Source organism: Dasypus novemcinctus, chromosome 13 (assembly GCF_030445035.2).
Source record: "Dasypus novemcinctus isolate mDasNov1 chromosome 13, mDasNov1.1.hap2, whole genome shotgun sequence".
Lineage (NCBI taxonomy): Eukaryota > Metazoa > Chordata > Mammalia > Cingulata > Dasypodidae > Dasypus > Dasypus novemcinctus.
The window spans coordinates 37271294-37292738 of NC_080685.1; the positions used below are offsets into that span (position 1 = coordinate 37271294).

General features: G+C 41.0%; 1 protein-coding gene across 1 annotated transcript; it reads right to left on the reverse strand.

Annotated features, from left to right (window-relative positions):
• Positions 1-12800: 12800 nt before the first annotated feature.
• Positions 12801-16299, reverse strand: PIGM (phosphatidylinositol glycan anchor biosynthesis class M). The gene has a single exon (XM_004448439.4). The coding sequence runs from the start codon at positions 15985-15987 to the stop codon at positions 14716-14718; it is 1272 nt and encodes a 423-aa protein (XP_004448496.1). The 5' UTR covers positions 15988-16299; the 3' UTR covers positions 12801-14715.
• Between the last annotated feature and the right edge of the window lie 5146 nt (positions 16300-21445).

The following is a 21445-nucleotide window of genomic DNA, read 5'->3' on the forward strand; positions in this document are numbered from 1 at the left end:
CATTATTTTTAATTTAAAAATAAAGAAAACCTGGGAAGCAGCTGTGGCTCAGTCAGTTGAGCTCCCGTCTACCATATGGGAGGCCCTGGGTTCACGTCCCAGGGCCTTTTTGTGACGACAGGCTCGCCCGCACGCTGTGGAGCGCCACCCAGCCCACAGACACCATGGAGAGCCGACTCAGCAAGGTGACCCAACAAGGGAGACAAGCAAAAACACAGAAAAGTGCGCATGAATGGACACAGAGAGCAGACAGCAAGCAAGCCGCAAGGGGGGGAGGGAAATTAAATAAATAAATACAGACACAGAAGAACACACAATGAATGGACACAGAGAGCAGACAGCACACAAAAAGCCACAAAGGGGGGGATAAAAAAATATATATATATAAACTTGGGTCTTTAGGTAGATTATTTTTTATAATTATTGAGCTATATTAGACACAGGACAAGATTTCACTGTACATTATATATGTGTGTGTATAAATATGTATACTGCATATAATCAGCAGGTTTCCCTTCTTATGTTTTGCTTAGACTGCCTTTATTTTCTCACATTTATACAGGTTTTCTTTAATGTTGGGCTGCTTTTAAAATAAATTCATACGCAAAATGCTGATAAAGAGAGCCACTCCAGAAATACACAAAATGCTAGAAGAAAGCATAGGCAGGCTTTAATTCAAAACATACAAAATTAAAATTTTATTGCAAAGAATCTGCAAACTACATTTCTGCATATGGTTTATTACAGTTGCCTGTAAGTACCTGGTTTATGCACAGTGACTTAATACAGTTAATGAACCTTATACAAATATTTACAGGCCCAAAAAGAGGTTTATTAGCAGGCTTAGCCTTCCTTCCAGGTCCAGTCAGTAGTGAACTCCTGCCAGCCACTCAAACACACAGGAAGAGAAGCTGGAAAGATTTTGCCCATGATTTAGGTGAGGAAAAGTCAAGAGCTATGTGTGAAGAACATGACATTTAGTGGATGAACCTGGGAGCATATTCATAAACAAGAATACAAATATCCCAAGTAAACTAAGTAGCATATATAGAAACTACAAATTAAGAGCTTACCGCTTAAAAAGAAAATGGCAGTTCTCACTGACCCTGCCTACTCATTCTCCTTTGCTGATTCCTGCTCGGCTAGAATTCCTAAGGTTGGCGTATTCAAGGATCATTCTTGGGTACCATACCTAGAGATTTCATCCAGACCCTTGTTTTATTTTTTGTTCTTTAAAGATTTATTTTATTTATTTATTTCTCCCACCACCCTCATTTTGCACTTGCTGTCTGCTGATCTTCATTTTTTTTAGGAGGCACCAGACACTGAACTTGAGACCTCCCATGTGGAAAGAAGGCACCCAATCACTTGAACTACCTCCACTCCCTGCTTGTTGTGGCTCTCATTGTGTTATCTTGTTGTATCTGTCATCACCTTGTTGCGTTGTGAGCTCCCTGCGTCAGCCCCTCACAACAGCTCGCTGTCTTGCTTGTCTTCTTTCGGAGGCACTGGGAACCAAACCTGGGACCTCCTTTGTGGTAGGTGGGTGCCCAAGGGCTTGAGCCACATCTGCTTCCCAAGACCCTTGTTTTTAAATGACATCTGTAATCTGGTGACTTCCCAAAATGTATCTGCCTTCCCATGTGACTTCTCCAGTAAGATATCAAACTGACATCTCAAACTTGACAAGATCAAATACAAACCCTTTCTTCTTTTAAAAGTTTATCCCTTCCATCAGTCTCCACAGCTCAGTAAATACCACGACTATCCACCTAGCTGCCCAAACCAAAAGCCAAGGATTCATTTTGGATTTCCCTTTTCTTCTACCCTGACAACAAATCCATCAGGAAGTCTTCTCACCTCTCCAAAATACAAAATCCATGTTGAATCCACTCATTTCTTACCATCACTACTAGTACTACCACCCCGGTTCAAGTCACCATCACCTCTCACCTGGATTGTGGCAATAACCTTCTAGGTCTTTCTAGAATCCATTCTCTACTGAGTAGCCGAAGCGATTTTTTAAAAATGTAATTCATATCTGCTTAAATCCTTCCAGAGCCTTTCCACCTCGCAGAGGAAAAACAACAACAAAACTCTGGACTCCTCACCATAGTCTACAGGGCCCATGTGAGATAGTCAAGCTTCTTAATGTCCTACTATTCCTTGCTCCTTGAGGAATATAGCAGCCTTGAGGAAAAAAGTAGCCTACTATTATTCTAATTACAAGAACCTTCTTTCTATCTTTGGGATGCCAAATTCATCCTACTTGAGGACCACTGCACTTGTTCCCTTTGCCTCACTCTTTTTACCACTCCCACGCCCTATTACCTGGCTTTAAAGCGTTAAGGAATAGGGATGCGCATTAAGAGCATGCAACATGTATAACTGGCAATCAGAAGACTTGGGTACTTATCTTAGTTTCCCACTATTTTCAAGATTATGGCACCTGCCCCAAACCAATCATGATAGTGAGTGTGGTTAACAACTACTGGAGTGATTTCTTGGCTCCTGGTTTCCTTTTCCCTGGGAATGGCTCCAACAGTTAAATTCTCTCCTGGAAATTTAAAACCTGAACCTAGAGATCTGGAGACTCGAGGTCCCTGGAGTTCGGGCTTCTGCTTGTGGAAGTCCCCAAACTGCCCAAGTTCTTACATCCTCAGGTTTCCATGTCCAGCTCTTTCCTTGGAGTTCGGGAACCGCCCAGTATTCTTTAAGTAACTCCTTTAGCCAAAGTTGGTTTCTATAACTTACAACTGAAAACAACATTGACTGAAACAATGAAGGACCACATATTAATTGCCTAATCTGCTTCTTAGAACTCAGTCTCACACATCCTTCTCCTACCCTGAATGTCAGCTACCCAGGGCACTGTGGAATCTAAAATCAGCATTGATGCTGGCATAGGCAGAACATTTTAATATTCATTCTCTCTCTCTACGATTTAATATTCTTTCCCTTCTTACTCCCCCCCCCCCCCCCCCCACACACACACTCCTGCCTTTCTCCATTTCCTCTCATTACCTTTCACACTTTTCTCCCACTTCCTTGAGGCCAGATTTCTGTTCTACCTTGAAGTTTGCTCACAGCTCATCTCCTCACTGCATGCTGAGCTCCCAGTTGTTGTGAGAATATTGGAAACTCTCCATGGATGTGAAGGGGCCTCATGTATGCTCAGCCTAAATCAGTAAGTCTGAACTCTGAAAGGAACACCTCTCTCTTTTAGGAGAAATGCATTTCCCTTGCCCTGGGTTATTTTATTTCCATTTAATTGTCCCCTGCAGCAGTGTTTCAATCACCAAGGCAGAGGGCTTCACTTTTTGGAGGTCATGAACCTCTTTGATGAATGCTATAGACATTTTCCACAGAAAAATACACATGCACACACATACAATTTTGCATTCAGCAAGGGTTCTTGGACTGCTGATTAAGAATTACTTCACTAAGCACAGTACTCTATGACCACCTTCCCACCTCCCCCTCATGCTCATACACACATACACACTCCATTAACTCCCACCCTTCTCTAGGTGGGAAAGACACATCCACAACTCCGCTCCAGAGATACCCATAAAATAAATCTGGCCTGCCCTCCTAAAATTTATTATGCTGAGAAAACAAGCAAACAAAAAAGAATCCAACAATTACAGGCAGTTACACCTTCCCCCATTAGAACACTTCCCCATGACAAACACTTGATCATTTTCTAGATTACCGTTTATCTCATCCGGGTTACATTTTAAATGCTCTCCTTTATGGGGAGGCATTCTTAGACAGTGACTAAAATTAGGAAATAGCCAAATGTTATCAGCAGCATGCTACCAAGAATTTTGGGGGTGGGTTATTACTTGGGAAGATTATCACAGTGATTAATCTCACCCATTTTTGTATGTCAGTTTCAGAGATTTTTGGCCTTGCTCCCAGATTCTAGAAATTTATCAGTTTGAGACCTACAGCTTCTTATATACTGACACTGACTCTACCTTCTAATTAGAAAAGCGGTTTGGAAATGTTGGAGCCTTCTGGGTTGTCTTTTTCAAGTTCAGTTAGAGTCAACTGAAGAAGAGAAAAAAAATGGAGAAGAGAAGAAAGGTGAAAAGAAGATTGAGTGGCTGCAGTAGAGAAAGAAGCATAAAATTGGAGTCAGGTCAGGGATTGGACAGAATAGTCTCTTTTTTCCCCACCAGTGCCAATGGCTGCCGAGTGGCACCAAACCCCTAAGGAAGTCAGCCCAGTCTGACTCCCCATGGATGCATTTATTTTGTTTGATTATTTGCTTTTCATTAGAGTCAACATTATATAGGGCCGGGTTTCTTCACTTCAGCATTATTGATATTTTGGTCATAGAATTATCTGTTGTCAGGGGCTTTCCAGTGCATTGTAGCATGTTTCGCAGCATCACTGGCCTGTACCCACTCAATGCCACTTGCACCCCCAGTCATGAAAACCAAAAATATCTCCAGACATTGCCTAAGGTCCTGAGTGGGGGGCAAAATCACCCCCAGCTAAGAACCATTTTATACAGGAAAGATTCAGAGCCAGACAAATCTAGGTTACAACCACAGCTCCATCCCTTACAAATTTATGGCCCTGACAAAAGTATACATTCCCTCTGAGCCCGTTTCCTTCTCAGCAAATTATACTTAACTCAAAATGTTGTTCTGAGGATTAAATTAAATGAGATGATGTGTGAGCAGCACATAGAACATAGGCTCATAATAGGTGCTCGACAAACATTTGTTCCCTCCCCTCCCTGACTCCATTTACTTTAACATTTATTGAGCACTTATGCTACATCCTAGAGATATTAATACAAAACACAATTCTTGTCCTCCAGGAGGTAACAGACTGAGACAAATACACAAATAACTATACTGCTAAATGGTAAGTGTGTTAATCAATATTTACCAAATCTTACAACTCTGGCCCTGTTTTCCTTTTTCCCTTAATAGGCTTCTCTCTCCATACACTCACCTTTCATAGCTCCTTGCCGATGAAGGGGCCTGTGAGTTGGGTCTTAAAAAATGAGTGGCAGTTCACCTGAAGGGCAGGAAAGGAATAAGCATACTAAGCAGAAAAAGAGCATGGGCAAAGGCGTGATAGTGTGGTTTCCAGAAACTGCTCTATCTAGGGGACTAAAGGGAAGTTGAGGAGGGGAAATCGGTGCAAGATGGAGTATGTTAAGGAATTCTGACTTTTTCTTGCAGGTCTTGGAGTCCCCTAGGATACTTTTATCAGGATGATGACACGATCAGATCTGCTTAGGAAAGCACACTCTGGCAGCAGTGGAGAGGATAAATGAGAGGTGGAATGAAGGGCAAGGGAGAATGAAAGCAAGACGAGTCAGGAGCTATTGATTCCAGATGAGAGATAATGAGCCTGAACTGTAGAATTGGCAATGGCGGTGGCAAGGTGCCAGCAGGCTTCAGAGACATTTAAAAGTAAAACTGACAGGACTTAGTGATTGATTAGATGGGTGGGGGTAGGGGTAGGAAGCAGTTAGCAAGTAAAGGAAAAGAAGGAAAAAGAGGTGATTAAAAGATTCTAGCTTAGAAAATTAGGTGGATACTGACAGCATTTAGAAATGACAGACACCCAGAAACAGCTTTTTCTTTTTCACAGTTGACACATTAACATGATGCAAAGGAGCCTACTCTCCCTGGGCTCCTGCTTGACAGATACATACACAATTCAACTTGACAAACCTAGGAGAGTGCATGGCACACTCAGCACCTTAATGATGTCGACTACTCACACATTAGATGGCACACACATAAAAACAGGGAATTACAGGGCAATGTCATCTGTACTATAACAGAGGTATTACATCAGAGAGTGTTTCGCCAAGAACATTCATGAACTGAGCAGGAGCTGGTGCAGAAGGAGAAAGATGTTTTAGCTAAAGGAACAGCAGATGCCAAGGCATGAAGAGGTTGTATAATTTGGTATGACTAGAGGGTGAGGTGAGGTGCAAGATGAAGCTGGAGATGTAAGCAAAAGCCAGATCATAAAAGGTCTTGCAAACTAAGCTAAGAATTGTCAAAGGTATGACTAATCCTTGAGTGATTGCAAGCAAGGAATTTTCCAAGAAAACCCCCAGTACTAAAGGAAAACAAGATGATAAACATATGAGCGCCTAGTATGTACCAGGATTCGTGCTAGCTTTGCCCAATTGATGGATTAGTGAAATGCTCCCAGGTATTTTATACACACAGACATAACCTTGGAGATTTTGCAGGTTGAGGTCCAGTATTCACAATAAAGCAAATACCCCCCCCCCAAATAAAACAAGTCATACGAATTTTCTGGTTTCCCAGTGCATATATAAGTTACGTTTACACTCTACTATAATCTACTAATTGTTGCAATAGCATTATGTCTAAGAAAACAATGTCCATATCTTAATTAAAATAAGACAAAGAGGTAGGAAGTGAGCATATGCTGTTGGAAAAATGGCACTGATAGACTTGTGCAACACACGATTGCTACAAACCTTCACTTTGTAAAAAATACAGTATCTGTGCAATAAAATGAGGTGTGCCTATATATTACTCTAGCTATTGTTACAGGGAGTTGATAATCAAGTTCCTGTTTGTCTACTCTATTAGACAATGAGTTCCTTAAAAGAATGACTGTTTTATTAGTCATCCTTATACTCCTCCCAGCCTGGCTTAGTATCTGGCACAAAGTAGGCCCTTAATAAGTATTTCTTGAATGTACAAATGAGCTGGGCAACTTTTTCCTGAGTTTCCTTCCTTCTTGGATCCAGTGGCTCATCTTCTGCTCCCCATAGCTAAATGATAAGGGCAAAACAGAGAAAGGAACAGTAAATTCAGCTTGAAAAGATTGGAATTCTGGTGCTGCCTCATGTACTGACTCCAACCTTTATCAAAATGCATAGATTCTGAGCACTAACATTCTCATCTGTAAAAATGGGATTTTAAAAAAATCCTCAATGTCTCAAAATAGTGTGTACTTTGTAGCATTACTCAAATATGTTGTTTATATATATTTCAATTTCCTCACAAATTACTATGTAATCAGAAGTTAGGGGGAAGATGGTAACCCGTATTAAAGAAAAATCAGGAAAACAAAAACAAAAAGAAATTAGGGGGACAAAAGTTGGGGCCCAAAGTTACTGCATTCTAGACCATAAAAATACTAATGTTAATTGCAATTTTCAATTCGCAGTCATGTTGTTCGGCTGGATACTGTGAATTCAATTCTGGCCACTCTTCTCTCTGCTGACATACTCATCTTCTTGCTGTTCTTTAAGCACATGCAAGCTCATTTCTTTCTCAGGGCCTTTGCACTGCTTTTCACTAACGAGGTATGCCCTTCCTCCAGACAGTTACATGTCACTTCCTTCAGGTCTCTGCTCCAGTGTCACCTGGTTGAGAATTCTTCCCTAACCACTTTATCTAAGACAGGACCCATGCCCACCCCACACACACCATCACTCTTTACTTCCTTAACTTGCCTTCTATTTATGATAATCATCACAATCATATATTTGCTTATCTTTGCCTCCACCTGAAAATATAAGTTCCATGAAGATAGGGTTTTCGCCTCACTCACAGCTGGTTCACAACACCTGGAACAATACCTAGTGCATAACAGATAAGATATTCACTAAGTGAAGTTTTTCATTGTATTCACCTGTCATGATAGAACTTCAAAAAAGATTGTAAAATAAAGTAGAATAAAGAGCACTGGACTCAGAATCAGTAACCCTGGAGTTGAGGCCTGGTGTTGCTGTTCATTAACCAACTTTTTGACCTTGGAAAGTTACTTGTTTCTGAGCCTCAATTTTCTTATCTGTAAAATAGGAATAGTAATGTCCTTAATTCCCCCATTTTACAAATCACAGGATTGTGGAATTTAATGGAGTTTCATGTAGTATTTTATTAGTAGGGGATGTTTCTATCTTTACTGTTAACTGGACCTTGTCTTTTACTCAGCTGATCAGTACTTGGCACAAGGCCTGGATCTATAAATAATTGCCAAATGAATGGAGAGCAAAGGTTAAAAAAATTTCCTTTGTGAAATGAACTGAGCTTCGAATTTTCATGCTACAAATTATTTCTAAATAGTCCTGTGTCAATTCATTTTATATAGCAGACATAGCAATTAGCAAAGAGTCTGAACAGCTAGAAATGTTCCCATTTATTCTAGTTTTTGTTCAGGATAATGAATACCAATGATTGTTTTGGCTAAATGAATGGTTCTCCTAAATCGGCCCTGAATTAAATGCTTGTGCTATTCCAATACCTCTGACCCAGGCAGAAGACATGTGCTTCCATCTACAGAACACCAACCCTGAATGAACCCTCAATACAAGGCAGAAAATAAATCCTGTGTAATTTAGGAGCATGAGCCAAACTTCTACCCCTTTGCTAGCTCATGTATGACAGACATATACAAATTCAAAACTGTCAAGCTGGAACCAGACATCTAGAGAATCTGTACATACATTTGGACATAAAAGTACTATCTTTCAAAGAACCAGATCAAAATCAAAAGGAATAAAATTTATAGTAACAGTTCAAACTATTTAGTGTAAGTCCAGGTTCCTTGTCTGTATCCATTAGATTGAAACAAAGGCTTAAGTCTAGAATCCAGAAGAAGCACCTTCTTTAAAGGCTTGTAAACAGATTTAAAGCTGTGGTGGGCAAGGCGGAAAGCTTATTCTGTGCCAGCATAGGCGCTGTGGGTATAGTAATTCACTTAATCCTCACAACAGTTTTATAAGAATTATATCATCATCCCATTTCATGGAGAAAAAACTATTGTTTCTAAATGTAAGAATATTTCCCAAAGTCACACACCAGGATTTGAATCTAAGCTCTCTTAGTCTGTACTTTGTCATGTCATACTATGGGTCTAGGACATGATTTTTAATTGAATGAATGTACACTGCAAATGTACATTGCAAGCAAAGAGAAATTTAACAACAATCATTTGCCTTTTGGAGACTATGATCACATAACTTCCACAGATTGATTTTCCAACAGCTAGGCTAAGAAGCAGTTCAGTAAAGCAACTTCTTAGATCAGGCCATGGGGACAGCAGGTATGATGAAGTCTGCAGTAACAAAGAAATTACACAATTTGGCAAGAATTTGGATGTAGGAAGGGATTATTAAAGGTGTGGAATCATTAAAGAGAACTGTTTTGAAACGATAGAAACTTTTGTACAGCTACAAAAGAACTGCTCCTAAAGCAAATAATTAAAAGGTTAAGGACAAATTGATTGGGAAGAAATTTGTTGAGAGGGTTGAATTACACTTATTTTGCAGCAATCTTCATCTGCTGGGTCTGGGGACTTTGGAAAAATCCACAGCATAATATAGTAGAAAGAGTATGATAATTTTAGTCAGGCAAAACTCATTTCAAATTCCAGCTCTGCCATTTATTAGCAAGTAATTTAATTTCTGAGCCTCTTTGTTCCTCTGTAAAATGGGAGCATGAATACCAACTCTGAATTCTTGCTATAAAAATTAAATGAGATCATATATGACAGAATAGGTACCCCAAATAGGTGAATCATAAAAAGAGGAAACTTACCATCATCAGGGTGTAAAATCAGTTGTTTTGTTATTGGGGGAGGGGGTGACTAAATAAGAATCTCAATGCATATAATCTTTTATCTACAAAACTTATTGGGTGTGTCCCAAGGGGAGGGGGAGGGAGTAATAGAATAGATGGAATGAGTTTATATGCCTAAGAGACTTCAAAGTGAGTCAGGAGGTCATTCCAGAGGTTACTCTTATGCATATCTCAGCAGGATCTCATTGACAAAGTAGATACTACCCCAAATAGCAGGGCTCTTGTGGGCTCTGGAGACATCCAGACACTACAGTCAGGGCAGATAGCTCAGGAGTTCGGTGCCTAGCCAGTAGATCCTACTTTGGAATTTATACTCTCCCGTGTGATGGAGCTAGCCTCGGTTGTGGTTTCCCTACACATGGCTCTACTCTCCTTTCTATTTGAACCTATAATTAGTATTAGAGTTTGTGAGTGTGTATCCAAGAAACTTAAATCTTGGGGCTGCTTATCTGCTAGCTGGGCCCTGAATCTCAACAGAGTTGCAACAGTTATTCTCCAGTTCATGGATTAACTCTCCAGTTCATTGGATTCATCCAAGACAACTAACAAGGAGATTATGGACAACCACCATACCAAGGAACCGAGAGAGTCTACAACTTCAAGCAGCAGAGTTCATCCATTGAAGCCCCTTCTCAATTAGAGGTGGAGTGGGCATCACCATCCCAGAATCCTCAGGATTGGGGAATGAACTATGGACTAAAGTAGACTTACTAGTATTCTACTATAGATTTATTGTGATTCTACCAGTGGAAGAATTTATATCATTGACGTGGAGGCTGTGGCCACTGCAGGTTCTGAGGGCAGGGAGAGGGAAAACAGGTGTAATACAGGGGCATTTTTGGGATTTGGAAATCACCCTGAATGACAATGCAAGAACAGATATAGGCCAAAATGTATATTGCTGTAATCAAAGAATTGTGTGGGAGAGAATATAAACTACAAACCACACTTAAAAAAAAAACCAGACCTGATAAAGGTAAACAAAAAAACCTTATTGGGGATAATTGCGACCCCACGTTTTCTTAAGGGGGATATAGAAGTGACAAAAGAATTACTTAGGGAAGCGGACGTGGCTCAACTGACAGAGGCTCTGTCTACCACATGGAAGGTCCAGGGTTCAACTGCCAGGGCCTCCTGACCTATGTGGTAAGCTGGCCCACGTGCAGTGCTGCCACACGCGAGGAGTGCCATGCTAGACAGGGGCGCCCCTGCATAGGGGTGCCCCACCACAAGGAACGTGCCCCACAAGGAGAGCTGCCCCACATGAAAAAAGCACAGCCTGACCAGGAGTGGTACTGCACACATGGAGAGATGATGCAGCAAGATGATGCAACAAAAAAGAGACGGTTTCCCAATGCTGCCGGATAATGCAAGCAGATGCAGAAGAGCACACAGCGAATAGACAGAGAGAGCAGAAAATGGGGAAGAAGGGGAAATAAATAAAATAAATCTTAAAAAAAAAAGAACTACTTAGAGGGTCACTGTTGATGAAAGATAAATCCTTTAGTTCTGGCTTTGTTTAAAACCAGGAAAAGATCCAAGCTTCTTACTTCTGTATTATTTTTGATGTCCTTTCTTCCAAGGACTCTTTGACATTCAAGACTGTCTGTTCTTTGAGATTAAACACAGGTAACTGGAAAATTTAAAAATGGATAGGATGTTAAATAATATGAGATTATTAATCATTTTCTTAGTTATGATACCAGTATTATGGTTTTGTGGGGGAAAAAAAGGACTTTATTTTTAAAGGATACATGCCAATGTATTTAGTAGTGAAGTTCAATGTTTCCAACTTGCAAACATTGAAAACGTTCAGGAAAAATATGTATAACTATAAAAATAATATGTACAAATACAGTAAATATGGCAAAATGTTCATTGTTGAACTCAGATTGTGGGTATATGGGTAATGTATATGGGTATATTGGTAATTTTTCATAAAGCATTGGGAAAGATTAAGAGGTTGCACGTAAGGACTGTCTGAGTGAAATTTTTCACCTTTTTCCTTTACTACTCACAGTAGGGATGACTGTGGTGGGGGTGGTAGTGCAGAAAATAGTTAATGTTCGAGAAATAACAAATATATTCAGCCATAAGGCAACCAACTAAAGGACAAGTTCTACAAAACTTCTCAAACAATGGTGAGAAGTCAGTAAAATCTTATATCTACGTTTTAAGAAAGAGCCAAGTGTGGGAAGGTGAGAAAGCAGAGGTAATTAGCTTTTCCAAAGGACTGATCCAGGGAATTTATCTAGGAATGTTTAAGGACAATATTTTGAAGATGTTAAAGACATTATGTAGGGAAGCGGACTTGGCCTAGTGATTAGGGCATCCGTCTACCACATGGGAGGTCCGCGGTTCAAACGCCGGGCCTCCTTGACCCGTGTGGAGCTGGCCCATGTACAGTGCTAATGCACACAAGAAGTGCCGTGCCATGCAGGGATGTCCCCTGCATAAGGGAGTCCCATGCGCAAGGAGTGCGCCCCATAAGGAGAGCCGCCCAGCGCAAAAACAAAGCGCAGCCTGCCCAGGAATGGCGCTGCACACACGGAGAGCTGACATAAAATGACGCAAAAAGAGAAACAGATTCCCGTGCTGCTGACAACATAAGCAGAAATAGACAAAGAGAATGGACAATCCCGGGGAGGCGGCGGGGGGCGGGGGTGGGGGGCCAGAAGGGGAGAAAAATAAATAAATAAATCTTAAAAAAAAAAAGACATGTAATCTCTGTTTAGAACACAGACTCTCTTCAGAACCCTCTAATGCTAATGGTTATTGTTTATCTGTAAAATGGATACACTGATCTTAAGGGGGTGGTATAAAATAAAAAAGAATAATGTAGATTATAAACTGAAGGGCTACACAATTGGAAGGTGTTGTTAAAGGACTAATAGAGAAACCAAAAGGAATGCAAGCTAAAAGAAGACAAAAAATTTTTTTTACAAAGCCTGAAAGCAAAAATAAAGAGAAAAACTTTAAACCCAGACTTCAAATAATCCTTTCTTGAGTTAATTTACTAAATGTTTCCCAGCTTGTAAAGTGCAAAACATCCTCTGTAACTCTTAGAATAGCCTGCAGTTCTCTGGTAAAGAATTTCTTGCAGGGGAGGATCCAGAGTCGAAATTCCCTCCAAAGATCCCAGCAGAATTTCAGTGATTCCTAAGAAAGTCTAAGGGAATGATTGAAAACATGGAAAATATTTAAAGTTTTATTTAGCATATTAAAAACTGGAAGCAATTTGAAAAGTCTAAGAGTGGAAAAATGATGCATTTACTACATGAACATCCAATGGGATGGAATATTACTCAGCAATATCAATGCTAAGTATGAAGAATGAGTCACAAAAATCCTCAGAATATTAAAGTAAAAAGATAAGAAAATAAAATTAAGTAACTATACTTATGACTATAAAAAATAGTCAGGAAAAATTTTAAAAAGGACAAGTATATTGGTATGATGGAATATATTTTTTGTTTCCCTCATTGCTACCTCAAGGCCACCACCAGCTGTCAAAATTTTATTATAATAAAAGAATAAAAAAAAAAAAAGGTAAGAATGCAATAGCTGGACGGCCACTAGTGAAGCATAGAGCCCTCAAGATTAGGCTTGATGTAGGATGACCAGATGTTACAAAGGTCACTGTCCTCAATTGCTGCTATTTTCATATTTTCACCCAAAAAGCAGTCCATGCAAAACGAACTCCTATTTCTTTTCTAAGGGTAGATTCCAAAAAGTAAGTATCAAAGAAGTGTTGCCAATAGTACTCTTTTATCTACAGGACATCTAACTCTGAAAAGCTTTTTTAGGCCTGAGCTCACAGGAAATATCCTACTCTTCTGGAGCTCATTTTTTCTTCTCTTTTTCTTTTTTTATTGTGAAAGAACAATTGTTAAATTACTCATCTTTAAAAACCATAATCACAAAATCATACTCACATATGGACGGCTACTATATGTTAGTTTAGGGAATCCCCAACCTAGATAGGGTATGTTTTAAAAACTTTTTATTTTTTAGGTTGTTTGTCTGATAGCATTTTTTCTTCAGATCTGCCCACTAAAGCTTCATTTCCAGAATCTCTTCCCAAATTTTCTAGTCTAGAAGACCAGACTCCTCAGGAAACTTCTTCAGCTTTCCAGAACCTCCCAGACAGGTCTCCATTTCTATCACAGCATTTTCATATGGGAGGGAGGTAGGTTTTTTTAAGGTGGGAAATGTTTTACTAACAATTTATCACCTAAAATCTAATATTCATCTTTACAGCTCAGATAGCACTTGATTTTAATTTAAATTCCAGGGGAAAAAATACATTTAGCAAACAGAAACTTAAAATCAAAGAAAAAAGAGTGTACTAAAATATCCTAATAGCTTGTGTTCTTTTTAAGGACCTCAAACATCAAAAGTAAGATACTTCAAAAAATTTAATACCTCAAGTTTAAACATGGATGAATTTAAATGTAATCCTTTTTGTATAAAACCAAATGGTATTCTAATGCCACTGGGACTTAGCGTTGAAAAGTTAAGTTATAAAACAAATACATAAAACATGATTACAACTCAAATTCTCTGAGTTCTTTATCTACTAAGCTCCCAATTTTAATACAGATGAAATAACTTTCCTGACCTATCCAAAGTAGGATTACTTAACACTTTGTACCTAAAAAAGATATACTTTAAAAACATTCTGAGTTTTCAGTTGCCAGGAAAGCTTTAAAAAAGAAAAAGTGGGGCTTAAAAGACAAGCACAGCTGAACAGGGTAGTATAATATAACTGGAACAAATACTGGCTTAGATCTTCTATCTCTATTCATATTCCTCTACTTTTCCACAAGAACTTTTGACATGTGACAATTTTATCAACCTTTCTATTTTCCAACAAATAACCTTAACTTCATGTTCCAGATGAGTCTTAAGATTTCCTAGAGGGTGAACTCAATTTTTACCTATGAGGTATTCATTTTAATTTCTTTTGGAAGAGTGTTTTATGCTCCAAACTGAACTTTGACTAGAGTGCTTACAACGTTGGAAAAGAGATTTCTAAAGCTCGCTTCTGGTCCATAAAGAACAATCAGAATGTAATAGACAAAACACAGAAGATCTGGAGCATATATTAGTCATATTTGAGTCTCTCTGTTAAGGGTTCTTCCTTGTAATGGGAAATAATTTGAATCAGGATGGAACAGTTGATAAGAAGGAAGAACAAACCGGCTAGCCAAATAAACAGAAAGGTATTCTTTCCTTGAAACTCAAGAACATATGCAGGAGCCAGCCATAAGGCCTGCCCTATAAACCATAACATGAGGAGTACCACAGCTCTTTTCCAGGGTATCCTCACTAGTGGCATCACAAGGGGTAGGAGGCAGAGATACCAAAGAAAGTACTGGGAGGTGCAGACTTTGTTAAAAGTCACAAAAATGGCCGTATGAAGAAAACAACAAAAGACGAGGTCTCTGTAATAAGCGAAAGACACTGCTGAAAGCAAGATGAATTGTGGAAGGAATGCAGCAATTCCCAGGGAAAAACTCCACTTGCTCTCTGCAGTCAAATACAGCATGTAGAAGTATGGAGAAAAGTTGTGGCGGATATCCCGCCTAGTCAGGTGATAAAGGTAGGTGTGCTCCAAAAATTCCCAACCATATTTATAGTAAAAACCGAAACTCAGGGCAAAAAAAGTGAGTCCAGCAACTGCTACAAAGAGCAGCACAGCCCGATTACACAACCTCTTCAGGAATTCGTACAAACGAGCCTTAAAAGAATATCGGGATTGACGGTGGCCTTCTTCGTTGTCGCGTTCTGGCAGCAAGTGGAGGGCTATGGGAAGGATGTAGGTCACCGGGTACATCTTCATATGCACCGCGAAACCATAGAAAACGGCGGCACACGCGACGAGTCTTTTCTCTATTAAGTACAGGGTTATAAGCACCAGGGAGGCGACGATCGAGTCCGCATTGCCTCGGCTGGAGACCGCCATAGGTAAGGGGTTAAGAAGCCAAAAGACACAGTAGCCACAAGCCTGGCGGCGCCCCAGCCCTTTAAGCAGCAGCAGGCGGTAGACGAAAAAAGCGGTGAGGAGGTCGCAGCTGATGAAGAGAAACTTTCCGAATAGTTCACTGAGGTAGATGTTAGGAGTGAGGAGCCAACCTAGCAGCGGGGTGTAACGGTACGTGGCCCTCAGGTAAGGGGAGCGCCCTTCCGTGACGAAGCGCGCGGCGTCCGTGAAGACCTGGTAGTCGATGTCTGTATACCTCACGAGCAGGGTCCGGTCCTGGAAGACCCCGTAGAAAACGAGCGCGACTCGGGCAAGGAAGGCCACTCCAAACACCCCGGCAGGGGGCACCCTAAGGTTCAGGAACCATTCGCCCCAAGGCCTGGTCGAGCCCATGATCTCGCTGAGCAACGGCCGCTCAGCTCCAGCTCCAAACTGCCTGCGAAGCTCCAACCTTCACGTAGCACCCTCCCTCGGGTGGCCAACGCATGGCCCACCTGCCAGGCCGCCAACCGAAACACCTTGGGGACGATCACTTCCGGCCTGAAGCCCCGCCCCCGCTGTTTCCGGTTGCTAGCGTGCGCGGGGCCCTCCGCAGCCTCAGGCAAGAATCCCTTCCTCTGGATTGGCTCTTTCGCTTTCTGTTCTACTTCCGGCGGGGGCGGGCAGAGGGCGATTTCCGCTGGCCGTGGAGGCGGGCCCTGGCCGGGGATTTTGCGGAATGGAGCAGGTTGGTCTGTGTTTTTTTCCCGCTCGGAGCTCTTGACCCCGCCGCATCTCCAGTTGGCAGAGGCGGACCCTCGCCACGGAGCCGGAGCTAAGGGCTGCAGTCCTCAGGCCTTCTGGGCCGGTTCCCCGAGAGTGAAGTGTAGAAGTGAAGGAAAAGCCTGAGGGGAGTTTCTCACGCTTTATGCCGAGAGCTCGCCGGTAATCCCCGGGAGTTTGTGCGTCCTGGGACCCAGCTAAGATGAAGTGAAGGGGATCAGAGTGTGTATGTCCCACATACTTATATATATTTTTAAGTGTTTGTTGTTTATATGAAATTCACATTTGACTGGGGCATCCTGTATTTTATCTGGTAACCCTAGGTGGAGGGAATGCAAAAGGGGACAGGGAACCTTCACAGAGTTCTTAAACCATGTCATGCCCTCATGCCCCAGTGTGTTTGTATTTGCTAATCCTTCTGCCATGGTTGCCTCCCTCTCTCCAGTCACCCTGGCAAAACGCCTGCACAGTCTCTCAGGCGCCAGCTCAGGTGTATACTCGTGAAAGCACATCCTGGCTCCACCAGCCGTCCCATTACGTAATATGACATAGATGCCAGTCCCCTCTGCCACCTGAGGGTAGACAGACTGGTGGAGGAGAGGGGATAGAAGGGAGAGTGTAAGCTCTAGTAAATCGCAGAAGACCCTGCTCCTCTATGTAAAGGTCCCGGGCCTGCCATCCCAGGGCTCTACAACTCACTGGTCGTACTTTTATTACAGTATTTATCACACTGCTTGGTAGAACTGATTTTTAAGTTTGTTTCTTGTTTTCCATCACACTTTTGAGTTCCTCGAGAAGAGAAATTATCTTGTTCTTAACTGTACCTCAGCAACTAACACAGTTACCAGATTTATAGTAAGCACTGCAGTTGATTTTGGGTGTTCCTTCTACCGGAGTACTTCTAGAGTGGCATCACTCTAGTGCTCCCAACTCCCAGTCCTTTCTCTTTCAAATATCCTTTACCTATCTCAAGATCTGTCCCCTTCACCTACCCCATTCCAACCCCACTTCATTAATTCCTCACCAGGGGCTCCAACCCACTAGGTCTTTCCCTTCTGTGATCACTTACTGCACTTCCAGTGTGCATTGCAGAATTTGATACTTTATTTTAGATTGTATTCATGATTTCTTTCAATGAGATTGTAAGGTTTGTTAAGGTAAAGATTATATCTTGCTCTTAGTGTTTTTTTTAATTTCTCAATTTATTATGATAAATGTTTAGTTAATACTTGATATTACAGATTAATCTTGCTTAAGAGGGCAAGTCTTCTAAACTAGCTTAATGAGAGGAGATGACTCCATCCAGTCTTAATGTTCAGGCTCTCAGGACTACCCTGCCCTCATCCATCTTAAAATTTACGTTTATCCTTTGGTTGAGCCATGCTAATCTTATGCAGTCCACATTCATATTCTTATGTCCTTTTACATGCTTAAGTGTTATTATGTGCCTTAGGAAGATAATTAAGTTTAACCAATCTTTTTGCAATACAGTGGCCATAAATACAGTGGTAGCACATTACTATACAAATAATAATAATGATGATAATTTACAATAGCCAGACTTGTTGAGGATTTATTTGCAATATGTCAGGCATTTTGCTAATACTTTTCTTGTAAGGTAGATATCCCCACCTTTACAAATGAAGAAATCAAGACTTTTGAAGATTAAGTAATTTGCCTAACTCACATAGCTAGCTAGTGGCAGAGCTGGAACTCAAAACCAGGTCTGTCCGACCTAGAGTGTTCTTAACCACTATACAGCTAATGTTCAATAAAATGTTCATTATGAATTCTAATTGCCTTCTCTGCCTCCTCTCATTGATCACTTGTCTCTATCTGATTTTCTCTCACTGATTTTGTCACTGATTTTCTCTCACTCTGCCTCTATCTCTGATTTATTCCTTTCCTTTGCTAGCAATAGATAAGAAGACTTAGTCTCAGAAGGTTAAGGATGTGGAAGATATATATATATATATATATATATATATATATATATATATATATATATGTATGTAAAGATTCTTCTGGCTCGGTTGATTTAGGTAATATGGAAAAGGCCTCAGTCATAGTAGAGCAGTAGGAGGCACCAAATTTGGACAGATAAAGAAGAAAGAAACAACTAGTCAAAAGAAACAAAGTTTGAGTCACTGAAGTCAAAGGAGTAAAATGTGTGTAAGAGTTATGGGAATGAACAAGGGACTAGAGTTCTGTAAAACAAATTAGAGCAGACAGGGTAGCAAGGTCTGACTTTCATTACTATTTCTAGGTGCAGCATAAGAGTGCATTGGGCTTAGGGATTCAATTTTCTCATCTCTCTCTGAAAGAGCTGTAATTTTTCAAATACTCATCTTCCATATCTCTTGGCCTATAACTTACAATTCTTCCTAATTTCCCCTTTGACTAACTGCCCCTAGATTTCCGTTCTAGGGAAGGCACACACATTCATAGTCTGTGCCTACTATCCTTAGCCAGGACCCTGGCCTTAGTTACTATGCTGTATATGTTCTCAGTACCCTTCCAGATCTGTTTTCCATGTTCTCTGTTCTGTTTTGTGCTCAAGGAGGTTAATCTCTGTGAGCAGCATTACTCAATTACCCTTGTCCTTTGCTTGCCATTGGAGCAGACCAATCAATGGGAGGCACTAGGAGGAGATTTTTAGCAGTGGCTGAGTTCCTCTATCTAAGCCAATGACTTCTGTTGGACGTGTAACCCTCTCCCTTGGCTACGGCTCTTGCCAGTTTCAGATAACTGTCCCTTCAGATGGTAATGACTTTCTACTGTAGGGGGTCCCTGGATGCTTCCCCGTCCTTTTTTGGTTTATTAAGCTGGCCCACACCTTTATAAATAATCCTTCATTAAACCCTGTCCAGTTACTCTTTGAGTGCAAGCTCTTTCCTGTTGGAACCCTAATTCAATCACTTTCTGTTTTTCCCTAGATGCTGTTTATAATTCTTCCTTTGCAATTTCTTTTGAATCTATTCTTTCCATGTCCAGCATCCTGCACCTTAGTTCAGACCCTCAAAAACTCAATTTAATACCATGTTACTACTCATATGTTACTAATCCTTTCTCACAAACATTTGCAAGTCTCTTAAGTGGTTTGGTTTCCCCTGTCTCAATTCTACTGATAGATTAATATTCATTGATAGTACTTTAGATTCTTTCCCTCCTTAAACACCTTCAGTGGCTCCCAACTGCCTAAAAAAGAAATAATAAACTCTGACTTCCAATCCCTCCATTTTCTGGCTTTACCTTACCTTTCAACCTATTCACCTATAAAGTTCTCTGTTCTAGGTTTTCTAACCATCCTTTAAACATGTTTTGGGCTTTCTTCCTATAATGCGCTTGCTCATGCTGTATAGCACCTACAAAGAATCCTGTTTCTCTTCACATATTTAAATGCCATTCTTTATTGTAGCTCAAACTTCATCTCCTCTGTAAATCATGCTAGACTTTAATGGGGGGAAATGATCTCTTCCTCCCTACAACAGTGGTGTTTTTCTGTTCTACTTTTTAAAACAGTTAATATGCTATGCCTAGTGAGAGGCCTTGTTATCTAAATCTTTTATGGTTATTTAACAAGCTGTACAACCTCCCTTACCTACTAGCTATGTGAATGAACTTTAGACAAGTTCCTTCCCTCCCTCTTCTTTCCTTCCTTCTTTCCACTGCATTTATTGAGCATCTATGCATGTCAGGCATGGTCCTAGGTGCTGAATTGTACTGATGGCCAAACACTGACATGAGGGAAGCGGACTTCGCCCAATGGATAGGGCATCCGCCTACCACATGGGAGGTCCGCGGTTCAAACTCCGGGCCTCCTTCACCTGTGTGGAGTTGGCCCATACACAGTGCTGATGTGTGCAAGGAGTGCCCTGCCATACAGGGGTGTCCCCCATGTAGGGGAGCCCCATGCGCAAGGAGTGCGCCCCGTAAGGAGAGTCACCCAGCGTGAAAGAGAGTGCAGCCTGCCCAAGAATGGCACTGCACACACGGAGAGCTGACACAAGATGATGCAACAGAAAGAAACGCAGCTTCCGGGTGCCGCTGATAAGGATAGACGCAGTCGCAGAAGAACATACAGCGAACGGACACAGAGAGCAGACAATTGGGGGGGAAGGGGAGAGAAATAAATTAATTTTTTTTAGAACTGACATGAATCCTGTTTTCATGGCACTTAAAAGTCTAGTGAAGGAGACAAAAATTAATCAAATTCATAAGTAATATAAAATTGCAGCTGTGAAAAATGCTATGAAACAGGGTACATGGTGGAATCATTGTTTTTATAGGGTCTTGACCTAAGATGGGAGTAGTAAGAGTTAACAAGGTTAAGGGTTGGCAAGCAATAGGGAGAGTTCCACAGGTTAGGGCGTCCGTCTACCATATGGGAGGTCCGCGGTTCAAACCCCGGGCCTCCTTGACCCGTGTGGAGCTGGCCATGCGCAGTGCTGATGCGCGCAAGGAGTGCCATGCCACGCAAGGGTGTCCCCCGCGTGAGAGCCCCACGCGCAAGGAGTGCGCCCATGAGGAAAGCCGCCCAGCGTGAAAAGAAAGAGCAGCCTGCTGAGGAATGGCGCCGCCCACACTTCCCCTGCCGCTGACGACAACAGAAGCGGACAAAGAAACAAGACGTAGCAAATAGACACCAAGAAGAGACAACCAGGGGAGGGGGGGAAATTAAATAAATAAATAAATCTTTAAAAAAAAAAAAAAAAAAAAAAAAGAAGGAATAGCTGGTGCAAAGCCCAGTAAGATTTACATCCTTTGATGGCATGTATCAGGTCTTAAATTTCTTTCTTACTTGAATGGTATATAATACCTTGCATGTAATAGAAACTCTTATGTGTTAGAATTTGCTGATTTTTTTCTTGAATCTTACGTCAGATGTGTTCCAACCAGACCTCTTAAGAATCATACCATCCCATGTCTAGTGCCTGTCCTAATGAAATATTTTCCACAGAGCTTTCACTTTTTCAACACATGTTAATGCTATAACTGACCCTTACTATATGCAACTTGTTATTTTACCTCTTTTTCCTCATAAGTTCATAAGTTTCTTCAAACTTTTAGGAACTACATATATTATATG